Source organism: Bombyx mori, chromosome 26 (assembly GCF_030269925.1).
Source record: "Bombyx mori chromosome 26, ASM3026992v2".
In the NCBI taxonomy this organism is placed as follows: domain Eukaryota; kingdom Metazoa; phylum Arthropoda; class Insecta; order Lepidoptera; family Bombycidae; genus Bombyx; species Bombyx mori.
The window spans coordinates 4,034,655-4,050,098 of record NC_085132.1 but is presented as its reverse complement, the minus strand read 5'-3'; the positions used below and the strand labels follow the sequence as shown (position 1 = coordinate 4,050,098).

Sequence of the window (15,444 nt, the reverse complement as noted above, 5' to 3'; positions counted from 1 at the left end):
ACAGAGTATACAGAAATATAATAGTCTAATAACCGTGTTATTTATTAGTACTCATTGGTTTATCTTAATATATTAATTTGACTCTAATAAATATGTTAACTAAAAATAATAACCGATATTCTGATAGGGATGCCGATTTACATTAAGATCGAGATCGAAAACATTTCTTAGAAATCTTTTTGAAGTAAGTCAAGTTTTGATTTACGTGATAAATACGAGTTAATAATTTACGTCACACAACACTTGATTAATCAGGATTTAATCGATACAAATTTCAAAAACATCAATACCAGTATAGATGTCGTCGTAGCTTAAAGGATGAGACGTCCGGTTTATTTGTATCAAACGAGGCAACGCAACGGTGTTCGAATCCCCAGGCGGTACCAATTTTTCTAATGAAAGACGTAGTTAATAAACGTTCACAACTGACTTCCACGTAAAGGAATAACATCGTATAATGAAAATTAAGCCCGCAAAAATATAATTTGCGTAGTTACTGGTGGTAGGACATTTTGTGAGTCCGCGCAGTACCACCACCCTGCTTATTTCTGTCGTGAACTATAATGCGTTTCGGTTTGAGGAGTGGGACAGCCGTTGTACTGTTACAACAAGGACCTTTACTTTATCTGTCGTGATAGGTTAAATATAATATCGAGGTTGTAATTTATTTATTTCTTATTTTAATTATATAATATGTATTTATGTAATAATTTTTGTGTTTGATTGAATTCAATTCACCTAATTTTTTGGATGTGAAACATCTATAGCCGCACGTAAAACCGATTTCTGGCGTGGCGACGCATGCCGTGGCGACGCGTCACCACGCTACATGATGGTATATATATACAGTCTATATGCAGTAGTGTGTACGGTGTGGCGACGCGTCGCCATGTGCAATCGACTGTGCGATTCTCTCCCACTCGATCCGGCGTTATGCCATCTTTCTCGCTTCACTGAGCTCGGATACCTATAGTGTATACTCCGTAGTGTATAGTGTTGTTTACTACAGTACACATAACCTGTGTTTTACTTCAAAACAAATTATTTTTTCGTAATATTTTCTTTTATCATTATGACATATTTAGTTACTATCACAATCTTATCTTTTCTGCATATTACTTTTACAAAATAATGTCGATGTTTCACATCTGCCAGGCGTCCCGTGACTGCTCACATTTTTTTTTACAATTCATTTGTCGATATTAATTGTTTATAAATTTATAATAATGCGTTCTAGACGAAAAAAAACCAGATCGAATCATAAATTTTTACTGTCTAAAATCGATTTCCAGACTACCTGAAATCGATTTCAGTTAAATTAAGTAGGTATTTGAAAAATCAATCTCAAATTACCATTCAATAATATGATTATTAAGGGTATAATCTATGCTTTGTTTGTTGAAGTTGAAATTTGAGGACTTTTTGGCGGGAGCGCGAGGAGTGAAGTTGTGTGATTTGTTTTAATTTGTCTAGTTAGTGTTTCTTCAGGTTCAAATGTGTAATAACGGTGGTTTATTAACTATTTAATATCTGTGAAAGTGCACAAATGTGGGAAAATGAAGCAAAGCCACTAAACGTAACTTCTCGGCATCTTCCAAAAAGTCCACTGAAAAAGTCTCAGTAAATGACCACCATTTTACTGAGATTATATTTCATCCCATATCATCTTATCTCATTACATTTAATTTCATCCCAGTTGATTAATGTCCCAAATTCTTCATTTCATTTCACTGCATATTACCATTTTTCATAAAAATATCCCATATCACATCATCTTATCTCATTTCAATTCATTTCATTTCATGCCGTGCCATGTTTCATATTAAATTGTCATATTTCATAAAAATATACATATAAAAGATTAGGCTGTATGCTATGATATCTTTGCCTTTCCATTTGGCAAAATAAAACTACTACTACTCTTTACAGATTCTGAAATGTATGTTTAATATTCGCAATTATCATCAAAGAATCGAAATAAGTAAATAATAAGTAACAAATAATAAAATAAGTAATAAAGTAGGTTCGTCATTTTAAAGTGAAATTTGCATTGTACTGTAATTTCAGTTTTTAAAAATGTTGGCATTATTTTATCAAATGAAAATGGCTCATCGTCAATCCAACCGAATGGATGTAGATTTTATCGATTACTATCGTAAAATCCAACGGAACTTTAGTACAACAAAAGACAATCTCGCTTCGAAATGCAGAATTTGCTTAAATTCGGGCTGTGTACTAATCACAGACAACGATAACACTAAACAACTGTTGGAGACCCTACAAGTTTTAGGCGATATAAATATAGATGAAGAAAAGGCATGGCCCAAATATTTGTGCGAAATGTGCTATAAATTTTTAATGATAGTAATCGAATTTAGAAACGTCGCAAAACAGTCATTAGAAATATTAAAACTACCAGTCAAAGAAGAGATATTTGAAACACAAGAATTAAATATTTTTAATGATGCTAATGACAATCACAATAATGATGCTGAACAATGGTCCCACGAACAAGCCCCCGCTTGTGAAGAAAACCCCCCAAAGAAAACAGGAATGAAGTTTTCACAAAAAATAACATGCAAAGTATGTAGTAAAGTAGTCACGAAATCATATTACAGAGACCACATGACTATGCATGATCCTGATCATAAAAAGTATGTTTGTGATAAATGTGGAAAATCATTCCGATTACGATGTGCATATCACAATCACAATCGTAGACACACAAATGACTTCTCATATAAATGTCAATTTTGTCCTTATAGGGGTCGATATCCAGAATTACTCAAAACACATTTAAGAACACATACTGGAGAATACCAATTTATGTGTACTGAATGTCCTGCTCGTTTTTTGTTTAAAAGTAACTTAAATACTCACATGTTTAAGCATAAAATACCACAATTTAAATGTGACGGGTGCAAGAGAGCTTTCCACTCAAAATTATTGTTACAGAGACATTATCAAGCTGATCATGTGGGTATAAAAAATCATGTATGCAACATTTGTGGGAAGGCTTTTGGTTACCGAAACGCTATGATGAAACACCAAAGACGTGTTCATAAAAGAGAGAAAATGCTTCACGGACGAATGCCATCTTATTTGATGGCTGTGCATGACAATGCTGAACAGAATTTTGATTGAAATTTTTTTCAATGTAATATGATATATTAAACTTCCTGATACCAATAATTTCTGTCTGTTTTTAAAGAAATTATTAAATTAATTTAAACTCACTGAATGCTGTTTCAGGGTGGTAATTGCCATTGGGTTTCTTTGTATTTAACATTACATATCTCATAGGTTCCCCTAAACAGAATTCTTTAAAATGACAGGGACACGGTCAAGCTGTTGAGAATTAATAAAAACTATTTGAATCTTGTTTGAGGAAGGACACCAGTGCTCAGAAAAAAACACCATGGTGCGTGTTCATTACAAAGTTGAACATTGTGTAAAGATTTCTGGGAAAGCACTATTAATAAATTTTGCTCCGATAGGAGTCTGTGAAACTTAAAAGATAATAAAGGGATTATCTTTATTAATTGCTCAAAGCACTCCCTGTCCTCATTTTAAGTGTATTTGTTATTTATGGATGGCATTTTCTGTGATAATATCTTATTCATCCTGTTTTTTGTTTTTGTTTTATTGCTTAGATGTGCGGGTGAGCTCACAGCCCACCTGACGTTGACGTTAACGGAGCCCGTTGACATGAACTCTGACATGTAAGCAATCTCACAGGGGTTCAAACTGAGAGAACTTGCCAACACTATCCCTAGCAAGATCTGTCTTTTGCTTAACCTACCACCGAATCGGAATCGCGATTCACTGAGAAAATCCGGTAAGCAACTCAGTGGGTTGTGTCTATGAGATAGGTTGCAAGTCGAACCTTTTTTTTTTCGGGCCGGCGGCCTAACCTACGAGGTCCCCGCGCCTAGGGGGCGCGCGGGGTATGTGGGACTCGATGATTTGCAAGGTGTTGGAAGCAGACCGCGGGCCCAAGGAATTTTAGGGCCCACCCACTAAACGACTCCCCTGCACTCTTACACCCGACGTCCGATCTCCGTTCGGGGTCAAAACCCGGTCAGAGTAGGGGAGTTCCCGCAGTCAACACTACAACCAGACACGCGGCGCCACCCCGAGGACGCCCGACCGACGGGTCGTTGAGGCGATAGTCTACGACCAACGACGTTGTTCTTCGCGGTACGGCGGCCCTACCAGGCCGGCCGGGCGATGCCGCTGGGCCAGAACCAGCCTGCCGGATCGGAACGCGATACACCGCCGACCGGGTTGCTCTTCCACAGTATGTTCGGCGTCGACAGCGACGACGAAAATGCGGACCGCATCGCAGTCCGCAGCCGCCGACGCGTCGTCCCGTCCTTCTGGTGCCAGCGCGCTAGAGTAACGGTAGCGTGCGGCGCAGTCTTAACCCCCTTAGGTCGCCCCGTGACCATCACCGGGAGGAGACTGCCTGAAAGTCGAATCAAACTCAACTCGATAAGACGGTAACGGTGCTTGGAGAGCCTAAAAGCACCGATAGTGGATCGGGAGGGTCCGATAGGACACGTTTTGGAAGTTGACAGCGGCTTTGCGTCGCCCCGTCGCATGGGTGGAATATATGTAGATGCGACCACGATAAGAGGGTCATCTTGTTGTGCAATTTTTTCCAAGAACCCGTCTGACGCTGTCCTCATATCGTATCGATTCCAATTGGAGGACGTCGTGATAATCTACATTCCTCACATAGAACTGAGCTGGGACGGCTGGTCTGCAGAAACGGGATTGGAAGACCTGGAAAGGGCTTATGCGGGCCGCGTGATCGAACGGGTGATAGTCATGGATCGTTTGGAACCTATGTCTGCGGAGGGACTTCGCTTCTCTCTGTATTTTGTACCGTAAGTTCCATGGGGAATACTCCGATGAATTGTTTGAGACGATCCCATCATATCGTTTTTACCATCGCACCGCCCGCTCCATGACATGCCCTTCAAACGAGGCTTGTGGAGAGTACTTAACCGTGGGCAACGGCTTGGCTCTGCCGCTGGCGTTGCTGAAGTCCATGGGCGACGGCAACCACTCACCGTTAGGTGAGTCTTAAGTTCGTCTGTCTACAAGGGCAATAAAAAAAACAACGCTTGCATAAAGTCATGACTGAACGTATGTAAGTTTTGTAGTGTCACCTTATTAATAGGTGTCAATTTACTTCGTAAAAATGATCCAATTACTAAATACAGTCAAACCTGGGTAAGTGAGAACTGGATAAGTAAGAAAACTCTATAAGTGAGAGTAATAGCAAGGACCCGTCATTTTAAGCTCCCAAAACCTCTATTAGCGAGAAACAGAAACCTCTGTAAGAGAGTCGTTTTTTCCTCATGGATCTCCGTAAGTGAGACTGCTACCTATCTATACCTCTATAAGCGACAGCCGAGCTTTATTTATTTATTTATATTATTTAGGAGGAACAAGTGACAAAACAAATTACAAATTTAACATTGCTATTTTATGACTCATTTTTAACTTTCGTGGAACTTCCTATCATTGTTTTTGTATTGTTTTCTCGTGAATATTGAACCTATTTTATTTCGTGGAACTAAATAACGTTGTTATTTTATCGTATTCTTTTATCGCATTATTTTCGAATGGACACGTGTGCCTTTTTTTATGATTGAAGGATTACTGGTGGCCCGGAGGCCTTTCCAGTTTCACCAGGACAGGTGGGCAAGCAAATGCTCAGCCAGGAGGGGTGGGATTTGCTAACAGCTACCCGAGCGCCTCCGAAGGAGACCTAACAGCTCAAGAGCAGCTGCTTCGCGAATGAATCTACTACCGGATCGGAATCGCGACCCGCTGAGAAGATCCGGCGAGAAATTCAGCGAGCTGATTAATGGGTTAGGTTACATGGCGAACTCCTTGTCGAGTTCGACGAGTACGGTTACCGGGGTCCCTAAGCCTGCTCCTAGTGTTAGAGCTAAAGGCGTCTAAAGCAAAGGTTATTGGATCTGATGGATCCGTAAGGACGTGTCTAGGGCGTCGACGGTGACTGGCTCCTGCGTGATCAGGATTCGGGGAGTAGTCAGCGGCGGCAACGATAAGGCGATTATCATGACGCATAGCCTTATCGAAGTACCGTTCCGACGCTGACTTCATGTATTTCTGGATAGATTCCGAGGCCCAGGTCGTCGTACACGACGACAGTTCAGTTGACCTACAGGTCAACGTTCCTCACGAACCACGGAGCTCCGACGGCTAACCTGCAAAAGCGGGACTGTAGAGATTGGAGGGTGTCTATGTGTGTGCGGGCCGCGTGAGCGAACACCATACTCGCGTAAGTCATGACGGGCCTTATGCAAGTTTTGTAAAGTGTCACCTTGTTCCGAAGGGACATTTTACTCCGCTTACAGATCATAGGGTAAAGTTTACCGAGAATAAACGCGGCACGGTCACGGACTGATTTTATATGCGGGCGGAATGTCATCGATGCATCCAGGGTAACGCCCAGGTACTTGACCTTCCTGGCCCAGGGTATGGGTTGTCTAAAGAGAGTAATCGGGGGTGACACGTGTGCCTGTGTACCGTCCTGTTTGTCGGACTTACTCAGTTTATTGTTAATCAATTGTGAAGGAAAGTTCTGTTCTGCATCATGTAAAAACGGAATATTAAAGTACTGTCATTAAAGTCATAAACTTAAAATAGTGAATGCATTTGAATGCGGAAAATCGCGAATCGAAATTCAGAGGGAGCATTAGCGAGAAACTCGGGTTAGTAAGAAACCTCTATAAGTGAGAATGAGATTGAACTCTCGCTTATCCAGCTTTGACTGTATATACACTGCTAAATGAAAAATGATAAGAATGAGATGAATTTGATTAATTTGAGACGGAATGAAATTAAATAAGACGAGATGAGAAGGAATAAAATGTCTTAGCCTAGGTGACTGAGACTTTGTCAGTAGAATTTTTGGAAGAACCCCCAGGAGCTACGTCTAGCATTATGATAAACCCATCAATGATCCGCGGTTCTTTTTTGTATGAAGGGAGAATTACTGGTGGCCCGGAGGTCTTCCATTTTCACCAGGACAGGTGGGTGATCAAAGGTTCAGCCAAGTAGGGTGGAATTTGCTAACACCTGACCGAGCGCCTACGAAGGAGACCTAATAGTTCAAGGGCAGCTGCTTCGTGAACTGCCGGTGAGACTCAGCGGGCGCAGTGGAGTTCTCTCGCGAAAATGGTATACTTTGAAATTGATATATACTCTGACTGGTGAGTATTGTGGGTGTCACGTGTTTTTTCCGTGTAGTAAAATTGAATACATTAGCCATCTTTTTAATTGAATTACCTACTTTTTTAATATAGAGTGAAGCCAACAGCGTAGATATCGTATAAGAAAAAATGTAATTCCCTCACAGTAAACTAAAGAAATATACAATTCGAAACACATCCTGGGATTAACTTCATTTCGAATATTTATGCTTATTTTGAGATAACGGTTGTAAAAAATGTTTGGTAAATACGTATAACGATGAAAAAACGCTAGATACAACAACAAAAACAAAGATAAAATAACTAGGTACGGTACCTATTCACACGTTGTGATTACTACTTGCTCTGCCTGTTCACTTAACTTGACAAGTTGACACCTCGCGTTCCCGCCAAAAAGTCATAATTACAGAGACAATCGGTACCTGTACCCACTACCTACATCATTGATCCATTGATTGTTATGCCGGCCACTGACATGCGCGCAAATATTCGTACATTGTACGAATGTTTGCGCGCATGTGAAAGGCCGTCAAACATTAATTCGCAAACCTAGCGGCTGTGCAAATGGGTTCGCATACTCAATTTGCGAACCCGTTTGCGCTTCCTCCTACACTTGTTTACGAATGTCTCACGAATTTCTCCTTCTTTTTAATTCGTCAATAGAACATTGAAAAGAAAAAGATTTTTGAATTCTTTCCCAGACATCACTAACAGCCATGCTGTTTTTATGGGATTTCTTTTGATGAAGATACGCTACACAGTAGACGTCACGAACTATGAAAATGGCGATACGTCCGTTACCTTCGCAATCGTCGGCGCAACCAAATATATTAAGTGTATAATCTATGGGCGCAACTGGGCAAGCCAATGTGTGGGAGACTACGCGAAAGTTCGAGGTTCGCGCGCTTTGATGTCTGTTAAAAAACCGACACAGCTTGGAAAACCACGAATGCAGCGAAAATTTTGCATAATCATTCGCAAATGTCGTCCTACACGTCTTGCGGGTTTGCGTATTCGTGCGCATGTGAGTGACCGGTGTTACACGCTCAGAGAAGTCAGAGATGTGGAACGTTTCCAAAACGAAGTAGATAACTAACTACTAAGTAAATAGTTTAAAAAGAAAACAGTGAGGTACCTATTATAGAAAGTACACCTAATGTCTTCATATATATTCTTAAAATTACTAAGGAAGAAACGTAATGTCAAATTATCCCAAAAAGAAAGGCAGAATTCGCAATCACCTTCGAACTCTGTACATGGCGACAATATCTGCAGAATTTGCCTTAAGGAGGGATATCAATATATTTTTTCTAGTAAAAATACCTTTAATATACAAGACGCGATAAAAACAATAACAGGTATCGAAATATGCGAAACTGATTCCTATCCCAAATGTGTTTGTAGCAACTGCTTTGCCCTTCTCCAAGGAGCTGTTAAATTCCGAAACACTGCTATTGACTCTGATAAACTTCTTCATCAAGCAGTAACAGCAGACTTCCAAATCGATAATGCAAACGATGAGGATAGTAACCAATCAGAAGAAATGCCGCTTGTTGCATATAAGGAGAAAAAAAAACTAAGAATCCAATGTAATCTCTGTAAAGCGATAATCAGATCTGACTCATACCAAAAACATTTGATGCGGCATCAGTCAGCAACTCACTTCGTATGTGAAGTGTGTGGCAAACTATATCGGAAAGACAACCTGATCAGACACTTACAGTTACACAGTGATTATTTACCACATGTGTGCCAAATATGTCCATACCGAGGCAGATTCTATGAGTCATTAAAAATACATTTACGTACCCACAGTGGTGACAAGCCTTTTTCCTGTGACAAGTGTAGTCTAAGATTTTTGACACGAAGCAACCTCAACAGGCATCTTCTGACTCATAAAAAAGAAAAACCCTTTAAATGCTTGGAATGTAGTCGAAGTTTCTATTTGAAGAGAGACATGGAAGCACATTTTAAAGCAGATCATACAGGTGTAAAGGATTTTGTATGTGATGCCTGCGGCAACAAGTATGGAACAAAGAAGGCATTGATGAGACATGAACTTAGAGTACACAAAAGAGACAAAATGACAAAGGGGCGAACACCTCTGTACTTATTAAATAACAGAAAATGCAATGGAGTCCAATAGTAATTAATGTAGTACATCTTTTAACATTTCACTGTGCTTGATCATTCCATTTATTTTCATTATACCTGAATTATTTAAGAATGTTGTTAACTAAAATGTACATACTTAATCTATTAATGAAATTATTCAGTTGATCACCAAAAATTTAAATAAAAAACATTTTTTTAATACCATTTATTGCGAATAAACAAATCAAGCAAAAAAATAGTACAAATTAATGTTTAACTAGCCCTGATAATGTTGGCAAGGTTTTAAGTAGAAAGAAGAAAATTTATTACCATTTTATTCAGAAATTAAACCTTACCCTATAAGCCATATTGATTCTATTAAAAGCTTAAAATTCTAATGCGTCATGTTTATACAAGTATAACTGACCCTCATTAGTAAGTTTACATTTTGCTAAAATAGGTCCATTGTACGAAAAGACAAAGTGCCAGTATTATTCCGCATATAATATATTTATCTTTGGTAAATTGAGTATGTTTATAAGTGACTAGAACCATATGATTACAAATGTACAAATCATCATATTTGGGTAAATAAATTAAATAGCAGTAAAAGTAATAAATCAAAGAAATTGCATAAATACTCTTTTAAGAGTTTGCTTGCATACATGTACTATGTTGATTATAATTTCATTGTTCTAATAATACATATTCTTGTAAGTATATTTGATATTCCAATTTATTGAATTGTAACATCCCTCTTTTCCTTTTTTGGTTTCAAATTGTCATTTAAATATAAATTACAAATCTTATTTATAGACATCTACTTGACAATGGAAGATTCTTTTATAAATATATAATTTACATTTTGTATAACAACATCTAAATAAAGGCCACATTATCACTTATGGTTACACAACACTGAACAATTTATTGAACATCATTAATTTGAATTAAGATTCATATTTTATTTAGGTATATTCATATTTTAGTATACACAAATGAAGGAAATTAATAACTGTTAGAATTTCATACAAAAATTTAAAATTATTTTTTTAAGATTTCAATTAAATTAATAGTTTAACTCTGGTTAACAACAATAAATATGATTATAATATTGGCAGTTAATATAGAGTATATATTTAAGTATAATATTTAAAGACAAAAGACATTAAACACTTCACTTAGCAGAGATAAAACATCAGTAAAAAAATGACTAGAAATATATCTTTAAAACATATAAGTTAGTATTTTATTTTATAGTTTTTTGCTCAGTTTTGTGCAAAATTTACCTAAAAATATTTTTTTGCATGATTTAATCATATGATGGTCCTCTACACATTGTAACTATGAACATAGAAGCAAATATAAATTCCAAAACCTGTAAACACAGCATTAGAGTGCACCAGATACACTCTATACGGAGCACCACCACTTGGAAGGCCAGGAGATACAATACCCCCATGATCGATGGAATTGTCAGTAGTACTGAGAACAATACTGGTATATCTGTGAAAGTTGAAAAAGTTTAATTTTTCTTTGAACTTTTTTAAAATATTAATTTTGTATCAAGGGAAATTAATAGACTCTATTGGTATTATTTTTAGTGCATTAATAGTTGTGTAGAAGCAGATTTTAGGTATTTTGTCTTTAAGATAATATACAGAATTTGTTAATAAATAAAATTGAAACTTACCTTTTTCGCTAAGACTGCCTTTGCGCCCCAACAATAGCCTCAGAGCTTCAACCACAAATAATCCAAATAGAACGCCATAATCTCGACCAAGTTTAGTCGGATCTTGTCCAACGTTGTACTTTTCAATAATAAGTACTGATTTGAGAATGAGAGTTCCGAGCTCACAGGTTGCGAAGAGACCAAAATAAAACGAATTTATATATAAAAGGATTTCGTAAGCCAAACTAGAATTCACCATTTTTTTTAAATATAACTATTTATTGTACCATTCAATCAGTGGAAATATATTTTATGAGTTTTTAATAAAAGCCGAACAATTCTCGTTCAATTGGAATTTGGAATACTTTTACGAAATAAAAATCACTTCTTGCGATGGCCATAGATAATCTATTGCGGCAACAAGTGTTTTTTTAAGGGATTTTATGACCTGGTAACTAAAACCTTTAGGTCAAGTCTTAATTTTAATGAAAACTTTTTAATGTAAATGTAATTGTGAAATGAAATGAAGTTGATTAATATGAAACATGGCATGGCATGAAATGAAATGAGATGAGATGCTATGGGATGAAATATAATCTCAGTAAAATGGTGGTTAGTTACGGAAACTTTTTCAGTGGACTTTTTGGAGGATCTCGGGAAGTTACGACTTTTTTTTAATTTTTTTATTGCTTAGATGGGTGGACGAGCTCACAGCCCACCTGGCGTTAAGTGGTTACTGGAGCCCATAGACATCCACAACGTAAATGCACCACCCACCTTGAGATTTAAGTTCTAAGGTCTCAAGTATAATTACAACGGCTGCCCCACCCTTCAAACTGAAACGCATTACTGCTTCACGACAGAAATAGGCAGGGTGGTGGTAACTTGTTTTATTTTGTCTATTCGGTATTTCTTCAGGTTTAAATGTGTAATAGCGGTGGTTTATTAACTGTTTGGTATCTGAAAGTGCACAAATGTGGAGAAATTAAACAAAGCCGCTGGACGTTGCTTCTCAGGATCCTCCAAAAAGACCACAGAAAAGTCTCAGTAAATGTCCACCATTGTACTGAGATTATATTTCACCCCATATCATCTCATCTCATTTTATTTCATTCCATTTGGGTTTTTTCACTTCATTTTATTACATGTCATGTTTCATATTAATCAACTTCATTTCATTTCATAATATAATTTTTCATACATAAAAAATATAAATATAAAAGATTAGGGTGCATGGTATGATACCTTTGCCTTTCCAGCTGGAAAAATAAAACTACTACTATTGATATTTAAACAAAGTAAGGTAAATTAATGTCAATAAAGGAAGATGGTTTAATGTTTTCATTAAATAAGTGCAGAATATGCTTAAAATCGGGAGAAATCTTTATCCCAGGGATTGAAAATCTTTTAGAACAAGTTATTGAATTCGGTGGTGTGAAAATAACGGAAGATGATTTATTTCCTAAACATTTATGCGATTCTTGTTACTCGTTACTTAAAGCTGCCTTACTTTTCCGACAGAAAGCGCAGAATTCGGAGAGGATTCTCAATTATAAGAAGATGACTCTAGATTCTGAGGTAGCCAGCAGCGATTCAAAAAGTTCAGCAGACGAGGAAGACTTACACAATTTTAATGAACATAGCCAAACATATAGAAAGATTCAGCCAAAGCTCCAGGTTTGGGAAAACGACTGTAATGACAAATTTTCTGGTGATGAATCAACATCTCGTAATGGCGATTTCCAAATCGAAGACGAATTGGAAAGCTCTGGGTCAGAAAGAGAATATTTGGAGATAAATGATGACACTGATGATTTTCTGAGTACTAATGTAATGTGTGTAATAAATCAAGATAGTGAAATTAATTTAGTTTCTAATAAGGATAACGAAAACTATCATATAGAACAATACCAATGCGGTATGTGTAGTATGATTAGTGAAACCCTAGATAAGTTGGAGATACATTGTGAATTGAATCATAACATTAAGGTAACTGATACTATGAAATGTGATGTGTGTAAGGAAGATGTTAGTGTCGCGATTCAACACATACACATGAAACAACATAAAGATGAATATAAACGAAAAAGAAGAAAAGTAGGAAAAATAGAATGTAATATTTGCAAAAAATATATTATGAAAACCTATATCAAATATCATATGAAAATGCATGGTCCGGAAACAGAAAGAGCCGAAAGAAAAAAATATTGCCGTTTGTGCCAAAAGCCAATATCGTTACACTATTTTGTCAGTCACCTGAGAAGAGTACATCAAAGAGGGCCAAATGAGGAAAAAATAGACCAAGCGAATTTAATTAACGTTAACAAAGATTCATTTGAAAACTGTCCAATATGTGAAAAATTGGTGCACAAATCAAAGTACAAAGAACATCTGGCTGATCACGGTAAGCCTCCAAAGAAATATGTATGTGAATATTGTGCAAAAGAATTTAGATATCAATCAGCCTTTAAAACACATCAGTTGACTCACACAGATGAGTTTAAATACCAGTGTCAGTTTTGCCCATACAAAGCTCAATATTTAGGACTCATTAAAGTGCATGTTAGGACTCATACTGGAGATTATAACTATAAATGTCCACATTGCCCATCAAAATTCATAACAAAGAGTAATCTCAACCAGCATATCCAAAGGCATAATGTTCGTGGGAATATTAAATGTCATACATGCAATAAATATTTCTATCGTAAAAGTAATATGGAAAAACATTACTCAACAAAACATTTGGGCGTACGTGATGTAATCTGTGATATGTGCGGTACAGGCTTTAGCCACAGAGATGAAATGCTAAGTCATCAACTTAGAATGCACAACAGGGAGAGGTTACTTCGTCGGGTTCCGACCTATCTGAGAGTAGCTAGAGAAAAGGAAAAAGATGAAATTGACATTAAACAACAGCAGTTGCAAAAATTATGATAATTTTAGAAGTGATAGTAGTAAGTAGTGTTTTAATTGAACCGATTATGAGTTTTAATTATGCTGTAAGAAGTGGAATGGAAACATGTAATACAAGATATTTTTTATTGAATTATTATTTAACTTTATTTTGCCTTATTCAATTCACCTTAAATTAAATTAAGTAGCTAACAATTATAATGTAAGCTTTATCTTGTTACCACCATTGCTTAAGCGTAAGCTCGGTGAGTTTGTGACCCAAATAAAAATTGTCTCAACGTTATGGTCATGCAACCTATAAACCAGGGCTGTTAAAAGCATGGCCAGTCTCATATTTGAGAGGTCAGTGGCATGTTATTAAAATTGTGTTGTGTTAGATAGAAAATTAAAACTCCATGTCAAGTCATTTATGCCAGATTTATCATTCAGACCATTTGCTCATTTGACAAAGGATTGTTATGAAACCACCCAAAACTTTTGATTATTTTAAATATAACAAGTAAACAATCTAATGCATGTTGTTCTTTACTATATTTGTTTATTTAATAATGAACGAGAGGGCTCTGTGCTCTTTCTTATGTTTACATTGAACTAGTAGACAAAGGTTTTTTTTATTGCTTAGATGGGTGGACGAGCTCACAGCCCACCTGGTGCTAAGTGGTTACTGGAGCCCATAGATATCTACAACGTGAATGCCGTCTGAGGTCTCACTTTTAACAGTACTTACAGTAATTACGATCCCCTCATTTCCTTTATATGATTGCATCACGCACCATAGTAGTGATGACATCTGTACTATTTGGAACAAATGTATTCATCCAGTGTGTTTCCAAAGATATTTTTTACCACATACCCTAAATGGAATCTCTCCTCCACAGTGTTTCCTAAGAACTGTGATGCCTTTCTTCAAATAATGTTTAAGGGAAGCCCCAGCAGTAGGGAGTAGCTTTGCTCTGCCCCTGCATTACAGATGTCCAAGAGTGACTGCTTACCAATAGATGGGCTTAATGCACCTTTTGAAGTCGTCGTGGTCTAACGGATAATACGTCCGGTGCATTCGTGTTGAGCGATGCATCGGTTCATCATTTTTAACAAACCCATTACTTTCATCTAACAAATTGTCAGCAATTATTCCACGCTTTCAAGTTACCAGGATGGGTGTCGTGAGACAAATTCCTGTAGAGTGGTCTCTTGAGGACCTAGTCTCATGGATTGAGTATCGGTCTGTTTCAACCACCGTCATTAAAGCCAGAAGAATGAATAAGAAAAAGAAAATAGATGGAAAAACAGTATGGGAACCGACGGGTACAGTTGTCCTCTCTTTTCTTGGGCAAGTTCTTCCTAAACATGTATATTGTCATACTCCGTCAACTTCATACAAAAAAACTGTTTTTATTGAAAAATCGTCTAAACCAATACTTTCCAAGTCTTATGATCGTCATGCTCACAACGATATTATTAGCCCTCCTAACTCTTGTTTACCCAATGGTTGTGCTCTTAGCACTC

The 15,444-nt window shown here is 37.0% G+C and overlaps 1 protein-coding gene across 4 annotated transcripts; it reads left to right on the top strand.

Annotated features, from left to right (window-relative positions):
• Positions 1-1,417: 1,417 nt before the first annotated feature.
• Positions 1,418-14,071, top strand: LOC101741692 (zinc finger protein 37A). 4 transcript variants are annotated; one of them, XM_062676295.1, is made up of 3 exons: positions 1,418-1,576; positions 7,031-7,256; positions 7,958-14,071. In XM_062676295.1, exon 3 carries the CDS (start codon positions 8,413-8,415, stop codon positions 9,400-9,402), a length of 990 nt encoding a protein of 329 aa, XP_062532279.1. In that variant the 5' UTR covers positions 1,418-1,576; positions 7,031-7,256; positions 7,958-8,412; the 3' UTR covers positions 9,403-14,071. The 4 variants fall into 4 exon arrangements, with proteins under 4 accessions (XP_062532279.1, XP_062532278.1, XP_062532276.1 ...); XM_062676294.1 differs by having other exon boundaries at positions 1,421-1,576; positions 12,544-14,071; XM_062676292.1 differs by lacking the exon at positions 1,418-1,576 and having other exon boundaries at positions 7,036-7,076; positions 12,544-14,071.
• Positions 14,072-15,444: the final 1,373 nt, after the last annotated feature.